Here is a 9382-nt window from a genome sequence, read left to right on the forward strand (position 1 = left end):
GTTGTTGTTCAGTCCCATCTGACTCTGTCATCCCATTTGGCGTTTTCTTGGCAAAGATACTGCAGCTACTTTGCTATTTTCTTCTCTAGGTTATCTGACAGATGAGGAAACAGAGGCAAACTGGGTTAAGTGACTTGCCCAGGGTCACACAGCTAGTAAGTGCCTGAGGACAGATTTGAACTCAGAAAGATGAGTCTTCCTGTCTCCAGGCCTGCCACTCTATCCTCTGTGCCACCTAGCTGCCTATTATTAGGTACTTTTAAAAAGAAAAAAAAAAAAGCTGGGGCAGCTAGGTGGTGCAGTGGATAGAGTACCAGCCCTGGAGTCAGGACCTGAGTTCAAATCAGGTTTCAGACACTTGACACTTACTAGCTGTGTGACCCTGGGCAAGTCACTTAACCCTGATTGCTACCCCCTCCCCCAATTGACATATTGCCTCTTCCTCACTAGATACTGAGCTGAGAGAATTAATTCTCTTGCTTGAAAAGTTTCTCTGTAAGGCACATAGGGAGTTCTCAATAAATACCATCCCCACCTTAAATGGCTAACAAGGCCCCTAGTGAATTAAGCAGTCCTTCTAAACAAACTTGTATTCATGGAAGGTTCCCAGGGTAGAGGCTAAACATCTAAGGTAATGTAAGGCAGGGGTTCTTAACCTTCATGGTGTCATGGGCCGCTCTGGTAGTCTGGCCTATGGGCCCTTTCTCAGAATCATGTTCTTTAATGCATCAAATATGTGGAATTACAAAAAAAATTATATGGAAATACAGTTATGAAGCAGGCTCTTTAGTCCCTTCTGTCTGCAAAGGACTACATAGCTGGTCAGTGTTACTATGGCTAGGGAGGCAGACGTCCACCCTGTGGGTAAGAGAAGCCCTTCCTTTGCCTTTGCTCTGGTTTACTGGAAGAATATTTCACAAGATTTTTCTTTCCTAACTTGCATTCTGCAACGGGGCACAGTCTCTATACTGTGAGGGACAGCTTGGAACACTGTCTTGTGTTCTGCGTAAGGACAATCCTCCAATTGTCTTCAAAGCAACATCTTGTTCCACAGCTACTTATTAAGAGACCTCTCCAAGGCAAGCCTCTCAGGCAGACTTTAAGTTTGTTTAATTCAAGAGATTTTACCAATGCCAATGCTGGCCAGTTCCACACGAACGATTATCCTTGAATAGCCCCCAAAGTGCTATGAGTTCATCTAAGTTTGAGCTGAGTACACCAAAAATTCAAATTCCTACATGCCTTACTGCATGGTTATATGACTTTTTGTGGTTAAAAAAAAATTACCTGCTGTTCAGCCTTTTGCTCATGATCCCCACTGAGGAGACAGATTGTACTCCACATCTCCCTAGTCTGGTACAATCCGCCAGAGCTTATGTACCCCTGGCCTGCTCTTTAGAATCCAGCATTTCTTATATGGGATACGAAAGAGGAGGACTTTAGCGAATCGTTGATGATGAATATTGTTGGGTATAGAGCCTAGGAATACTTACCACCCACAATTCTCACCTAAAAACTTCACATTTATGGAGATTCTTTTCCACTAGAACTCTAGGACCTGGGGGGTGGTGTGTGTTGTGTGTGTGGACTTTTGATTTCACTGGTGAAGAAAAATCTCAACCAATGCAGATGAAAAGCTGTTCTGCAAAGTATAAAGTGCCTGGTCAGGGGTCACAGAGCCAGCGTGTCAAAAGCAGGACGTGAACTCCTGGTTTTCCTGACTCCAATCCAGCTCCCTCTCCACTTTGCCAGCCTGAAAAAGTGTTATCGTTCCTGTTTAACAGATGTAACCAAAAAACGTGTCAAGCACCTACTGTGTGCCAAGAACTCGGCTAAGTGTTGGGGATAAAAGAGGCAAAAGACAGTCCCTTCCCTCAAGGAGTTTATAATCCTGTGACCTAGAAACTGAGCCTTGGGGACATTAAGTCACTCTCCAGATTCCAAGCTGACACTGCATCTGTAAGGTCTAGGAGACTAACCTGGAAAGGGGAGCTGTGGAAAAGCATAGTTCCTGTCTTATTCAAAGGCTGTCAGCTGAACAAGGGGCACTGGAAGCTAGCATTTTTAGAGCACTAAACAAATATGATCTCATTTGATCCTCAAAACGACCCTGGGAGGTGGGTGCTATGACCATTGCCACTTTACAAATAAGGAAACTGAGACACATATACATTTAACGACTCATCTAGGGTCTCACAACTGATGTTGGAGGCCAAATTTGGACATGTCTTTCTGACTCCGGGTCTAGCGCTCTCTACCCAATGTAATCTTTAGCTGCTGTTAAATTTATCAATCAAGGCTTTAAAAATAAATGAATATTTAATACAAAATCCACCATAGCTAAAACTTCTAAACTTCCCTTGGAATGTCACTGAAAGATATCAGGTGACTCAGTCTGTTTCAGGCTAATGATCAAAGTGGCTCCAGTCTGCCGGGGAAGCCAGACTATGGCCACTACTAGGAAGATAGCTCCTAACAGCTGCCTCTTTTCTCTAGGAAGATAAAATACCTACGTGTTCCCACGTGGTAAGGGAGGAGCTAGCTATCTTTACTTTACAATCCTTTTGGAAATGAAAAAATTAAAGTCATTTCCTCTTGAAATATTTGACTGGAGGATCCCTAACTTTGAGCTACACCCCCTGAGAATCATCTTTCCTGCCTGATTTTCTGATGGGGGGTGAGGAAGAGGAGGAGGGGGGAGAGGGAGAGGGGGGGGGGGGAGAGAGAGAGAGAGAGAGAGATGGAGAGAGAGAGAGAGAGATGGAGAGAGACAGAGAGAGATGGAGAGAGACAGAGAGGGAGGGAGGGGGGGAGGGAGAGATGGAAAGGAAGGACCTTAAGTCATCTGGTTCCTTCGAGAGGCAGTTAGGGAGTGCTAAGCCTAGAGTCAGGAAGACCTGAGTTCAAATCCAGCCTCAGACACTTTCTAGCTCTGTGACCCCGGGCAAGGTACTTAAATTCTGCTGGCCTCAGTTTCCTCATTTATGAAGTGGGGATAATAACTTCTAAGGGTCACTGTGGAGATCAAATGAGACAATCTGTAAAGTGCTTTGCAAACCTTAAAGTGTTATATAAATGTTCAGATGTTATTGTTACAATCATCATCATCTAACCACCTCTTCTAATAAAGGAAATTCAAGGTTCAACAGTTCACACAGATGTTCAGGGGGCAAAGTCATGGTTTGAACCTAGGTCCTGAATCCAAAGCTCGCTCTCTTTGCTCAGTACCACACTGCCTCTTCTCCAAGGACACTTCACTCCAACGGCTCTCCTTCAGGAACCTCAGCCTTCTCCACCCCGTGGGGCTCCCAATAATGGCCCCAGCAGAAAATCTGGTCCTTGAGAGAAGGTACTCGGATGCAAGGTACCGTGTGCAGAGCCAGCTTATCTGGATAGATTCATTACCTGCCCCTAACACAGCTCCAAGATTACCTGTGGTGAATCAAATCCGTGGCCAGGATTAAGTGGAGACCCCAGTGGGAGGGTGGACTAGATGTTCAGTCCAGCTCCAAATTCTTTTATAGTCTCTCCCCCCCACAAAAAAAGCTGAAAGAAATAAAAGTCACCCAGGGCAGAAACACTGTCCAGATGCAACTTGCTCTTAATTCCATCAAATTCCCTAAAGCTAAAAAAGGGCCCTGGGGACAAGGGGTGAACATTTTGGGGGAAAGGAAAGTGGGTGAGGATGAGGGAAGTCAGGAAGCTAGTGGATAGATTCCTATCACATCTATTGGTTCTGGCAGGTGAAAGCCTGGTCTGACTTGCCTGGGGTTGGGGGGGAAGGGGACTCTGCCTATGGGAGGGCACTGAGCAAATGGACACCTAGGAGAAGCTCGCCTTCTGAGGGTCCTTGTCTTCTTTTCCTTCCTCAGTTGCTCTGGAGGGAGAACTCACGATCCAGTAAAGCAGCCCCTTCTCTACTCCAAATGCAGATTTTCAGGATAAAATATAAAGTCTTCTGGTAACTAGCATTTACAAAGTGCTTTAAGGTTTGCTACACATTTTACATAGGCTAACTCATTTGTGATCCTCACAAAAACCCCTGTAAAGGCCCCCATTTTGGTTGTTTAGTTGTGTCCAACTCCTCATGACAACATTTGGGGTTTTCTTGGCAAAGCACTGGAGGGGTTTGCCATTTCCTTCTCCAGCTTCTTTGACAGATGAGGAAACTGAGGCAGACAGGGTTAAGTGACTTGTCCAGCCCAGGGTCATACAGCTAGTAAGGGTCTAAGGCCAGATTTGAACTCAGAAAGATGAGTCTTCCTAACTTTAGGCCCCAGCTAACCACTTTGTCACCTAATTGCCCTACCCATTTTATTTAAAAAAAAAAAAATCTTCATTTAACAGACCAGAAAACTGAGGCTGAGAGAGGTCAAATGACTGGGCCTGGGTCACAAAGTTAGGAAGTGCTGAGGCAGGATTTGAATTCAGGGCTTCCTAACTAGAAGTGGCATTTGCATTTAAAGCTCTTCATAATGTGGCCCCTTTTTACCTTTCCAGTTTTCCTAGACTATGATCCAGCATCGGGAGCTGATTTGCTGCTCTCTCACCAAGACCCTCCATCCCCATGCCTGAAGTGTTCCCCACCTCAGTCTCCAAGGCCTCCTTGAAGACTCAGCTCAGGTCTTACTTCTCTCCAGCTGTTGGATTGATTCCTCACCGCCCCCCCACCCCATGGCTTTCCAATTCCTCTGTATATATCTTACATCATTTAGATGTAGTGTATGCCCCCTGAATTTAAGTTCCTTGAGGGCAGGGTAGTTTCTGCCTTTCTCCTTCTCCCCAGTGTCTGGTTCAGAGTAAGCCCTTAATAAATGTTGGTCAACTTAAGGAAGGAAGAAGTTAACATGGGGGCCCCAAGCATGAACTTCTTCACTGCCCAAAGGAACACAGGAAGAGGAAGTAACCCGTTTTTTTCAGAGGCTGGATCTCCCGTTCTCTCCTAGGATAGAAGTAAAGGCTGATTCCACTGCTGCTGGACTTTGATCAGCATTTCCCACCTGGACTGTTGTGCTTCTTCTCATGAAGCTTGGGGGGGGGGGGCACTCAGCCCCCCCATTCACAGGGGCTCACCATACTGGTGTCTGCCACAGTTTGGACATATGGTTGGCTTTGTTGCTGTTTTAGTTAATCAGTCACGTCTGACTTTTTGTAACCCCATTTGGGGTTTCCTTGGCAAAGATACTGGGGCAGTTTGCCATTTCCTCTTCCAGCTCATTTTACAGATGAGGAAACAGAGGCAAACAGGGTGAGGTGACTTCAAGGTCGCAGGGTCACACAGCTAAGAACTGTCTGATGCCACATTTGAACCCAGGTCTTTCTGTCTCTATGCACTGTGCCACCTAGCTAACCTAACTAAAACAGTAAAGGACCTTAAGTCCATGTCCTATAAGGACCAACTGAAAGAACTGGGGATGTGTTTTGTGAAGCCTTGGTGGGGTGGGCAGAGGGAAGGAGAGATGGGATGACAAGATAGCCCACTGGAGCTCTGAATTCCTGACCTCAAACAAGCCACCAAGAGTAGGGATTACAAGTATGTGCCGTACCATCTGGCCTGAAGTCCCACTTACCAGGTTGATGTTTCTTATTAAGTCTCAGGGCAGCTGGTTTCATCCAAGCAAACAAAGGCTACAGGCTGGTCACCCACAGGTGGCTAGTTAACTTATAATTGTGTCCAAAGGGGCCACAGGGCTCAATTCAACAGTCTCAGGCATGTCCCTAAGTGGACATAGATTTAGGGAAGGCAGGAAACAAGCATTTATTAAGTGCTTACTATATGCCAGGCACTGTGTTCAGTTCTGGGAAACAAATACAAACAAAACCAAAGACAGATCCCTGCCTCAAGGTGCTTAGTCTAATAAGGGAAGATGACACACAGAAAGGGAGGGCTGGAAAGAACAGCTAATCCAACACTGTCATTTTAAAAATGAGGAAACAAAAGTTCTTCAAAAAAGAGGGTAAATACAAGTCACTGAGATGCGTGGCAAAGGGAACAGCTTTTTCAAAACTAAGTGTAAGGAAGAGATTTGCCTAGTGCGTCTTCACAGTCACCTGGCAGACAGGAATGGGCCCTGGTCTTGGAGCTGGAAGGTGTGGGTTCAGAGTCTAGCCGTGTGACTGGAGTAAATGACTTTTCACTGAATTTCACCATTGGAAGTGACCTAAAGACCAATATAGTCTGAGGCTCTGAGCTTCAGGTTTCTTATCTGTAAACTGGAGGTAATAGTCTACCAATCTTACAATGTGGTAGTAAGAGAAGTACTCTCTGAGTCTAAAAGGCCATATAATATGGCATTCTCTCCAGGAAATCTGGATAGAACAAAGGGATTTTTCATCTGACCATAGGAACTCACTTTTAACCCTGGGCCTCAGTTCCCTCACTTGTGAAAATAAAGAGGTTAGATTACATCACCTCTTTAAGATTTCTTCCCTCTTCTAATATTTCAGGATTCCTGTGTTCAGGATCGGGTCTACTGGGTGCCCAACTTGGGCCAAATGCTAATGTGGAAGGACTGGCAGCTGCAAGTCTCTGCCTGAGAAAATAAACATGTGGCCCCAGAGGGGCAGGCCAGTAGATAATACCCCCGCATTCACAAGCCCTTCTCCCACCCTAGCCCCAATCCCTGCCCCATCTCTGTCCTACTTTCCTCCAGTCTGGGGTCGGTTTTCTGAATTAAGACCTTTTGCCCCACCTTTAAGCAGAGGAATTGCTGGGTGTTTTTGTTTTGTTTTGTTTTATCCCAGGTACTGACTGGAAAGAGAGGAGAGGTAAAAAGCATGGCAAGGGGCAAAAGGAGATGGGAGAAAAGAGATTAGAGCGGAGGGGAGGGGAGGTGGTGAGCCACGGGGAGAAGTTTCATCATGCAAACTCGAATGCAGGTTTCATCAGCTTCTCCACACAGAGCTCCCTGGGGCTTCATGGGAATGCTGTGTACCAGAGGAAAACCCTGCACTGGCCCCCCTCCCGCCTTCCCTGCCATGTGCCAAGCTCAACTTCCTTCTAGGCCACTCAGGATTTTTACTGGCAAGTCAAACAAACTCTCCCCTTCGGCCACCTCCCAGCCAACCGAACCTACTAGCTTTTAAAACCTGGCTTGGCCGCATGGAGGGTTCTGGGTTAATACCAAATACCACCAGGTCCTCCGGCCGCGGTTCGGTGTGCGGCCCCTCCCATACAGAGAGGGCAGGGAAACAGGGGTACCTTTCACCCACCCCCTAAAATCCCTCGGGAGAGCGATTTCGGGATGGCGGGGGTAGTGAAAGAAGGAAGAATTTAGTGCCCTGCTCTGGCCTCAGTCTTCCCTAGGGATGTCTGTGCAAAGGGTCGCCGGGCACAGTGTCTATAGGATCACATCAACTGCACCGTTCGCCAGCATGGCAATGCCCAGTGATGGGTGAGGGGCGAGAATGGCGCTAGGATTCGAGTTAGGGGAAGAGCTCTTTGTCTCTCTAGTCCGTGGGGAGCTGGGAAGTGGTGATGGTGGTGGCAGTGGAAAGAGGCTGGACTTGTTGTTTGTAAACCAGAGGCAAAGGTTTCGCGGTATGCACCAGGTGCTGACCCCCTCCCCTAAGTGCCCCCTAAGGCACGCGCTCCAGCTGCCTCCTCGAGGATCCCGAGCTCTCCACGTGCCGTCAGTCTGGGCTTCCACTTGTCCTTTCCTCTGAGTCAACCCACCCCCCCCTCCAGTCCTAGCGTGCCCAGCTCCGCTCGGGCGGGTGCCCTTCCTCTTGCGTGGTCCCCCCGCCCCTTCCCCGTGTCTGCACTCCGCAGACCCCCAGCCCTCGGGCGCCCCCCACGATACCTCCGGGGGTGGTGCTGAAGAGCGTGCCTCCCGGAGTGGTGCTGTAATCCCCAGGCGGCAGCTGCGCACCGTCGCTGAGCACCACCCGACGGGTGGCCGGGATGGCCCGGCTCGGCGTCTGGCCGCAGCTCCCGCCCGCAGACATGGTCTCGGCCTCGCTGCAGCCACGGACCCCGGGTGCAGCGGTCCCAGCTTCGCGCCCACGCCCCGTTCCGCCCCCAGACCGCCCCTTCCGCCGCCGCGGCTCGGCAGCCCCTCGGGACTTGTAGTTCTCACCCCCGCCTCCCATCCCGAACCGCTAGATGCCCAGGCTGCCCAGGGAGGTGGCGGCACTAGAGACGCTCGCGCCGCGCCTTCGGGGCTGCAGCCTCGTCCACGGGGACCGCGCCGGCAGGGAGGGGAACTGCTAGCTTGAAGCCGTCCCCGACGTGTGCTCCGCGCGCCTCTGGAGCTCTGAGCAACCCCGGCGAGGCTCCCAGGGGAATCGAGATCTGGCTGGGATCCCGCAGCGCCACGGCTACTGGCACAGCTCCCCCCGACTCTGCAGTGGGCCGCACGTGGGGGAAGAAATCTCTTCTCCCCACTTCAATTTCCTCCTTTTGAAAGCGCGTGTTGATAACCTCCAGGGCTAACCTCCCCAGCGCAGACGGGGCTCCGAGAGCAAACGCTTTAGAGCAGCACCCGAAGAACTGCATTTCCCACAATGCTTTGGGCCAAGAGACCCTCGCTCATCGGGGAGGTGTTGGAAATCTCCGCGGACTACGTCTCCCAGAAGGCTGTGGGCGCGTAACACCGCCCTCCTGCTCTCTCATTGGTTGGGCTTGCTTACAGCCCGCACAAGGGGGGAAGCTTCTTGGTACGTGTGGTGAGTGTCATTCTTGAGGGTTTCAACAGGGCATGTAGACAGGTGGAAGCTTGTCTGGGTATGGGTTGAAGAGATGGTCTCTGAGATCCCTTCCAGCTCTAGATGCTGTGATTCTGAATCTATAGACTAGTTAATCCCAAAGGACACACTCAGCAGTACGCTCAGTAAAATGGCAGATGAAATTCAGTTTTATGCTGACAGTAACAATCCAAAGCGCTTTTATGATGCCCTGAAGGCTATTTATGGGCCAAAGACCTATGGTGCATCTCAACTATTCAGTATTGATGGGACCACATTGATTAGTGATAAGGACATGATTCTGGAGAGATGGACTGAACACTTCCATGTTGTTCTCAAAGACCATCCTCAATCAATGCTGAAGCCATTGACCAGTATACTTCAGGTTAAAGTCAGTCCTCTAGTCAAATTTCCAATTGAAGAAGAGTTTTTGAATGCTATTCAGCTCCTCTAATGTGGCAAAGTACCTGGTGCTGATTCTATTCTGGCTGAGATTTACAAGGCAGGGGGTCCACTTTTCAGACAAAAGCTGATTGAAATTTTCTGGGTGATATGACAAGAGGAGGTTATCCTCCAGGAGTTCAAGGATGCCTCTGTTGTCCATCTATATAAAGGTAAAGGAAATAGATTTTCCTGTGACCATCACAGAAGGGTCTCTCTCTCATCACTGTTGGCAAGATTCCTGCCAGAGTCCTCC

The 9382-nt window shown here is 48.9% G+C and overlaps 1 protein-coding gene across 1 annotated transcript in view; it reads right to left on the bottom strand.

Annotated features, from left to right (window-relative positions):
- EIF4EBP1 (eukaryotic translation initiation factor 4E binding protein 1) overlaps window positions 1–8063 on the bottom strand; it is a 29325-nt gene extending 21262 nt beyond the window's left edge. Inside the window, exon 1 of the mRNA XM_036753025.1 lies at window positions 7803–8063. Coding sequence (XP_036608920.1) covers window positions 7803–7947 — 145 coding nt within the window. The 5' untranslated portion in view covers window positions 7948–8063. The remainder of the gene's footprint in view (window positions 1–7802) is intronic.
- Window positions 8064–9382: the final 1319 nt, after the last annotated feature.

This window comes from Trichosurus vulpecula, chromosome 3 (genome assembly GCF_011100635.1).
Source record: "Trichosurus vulpecula isolate mTriVul1 chromosome 3, mTriVul1.pri, whole genome shotgun sequence".
NCBI lineage: Eukaryota > Metazoa > Chordata > Mammalia > Diprotodontia > Phalangeridae > Trichosurus > Trichosurus vulpecula.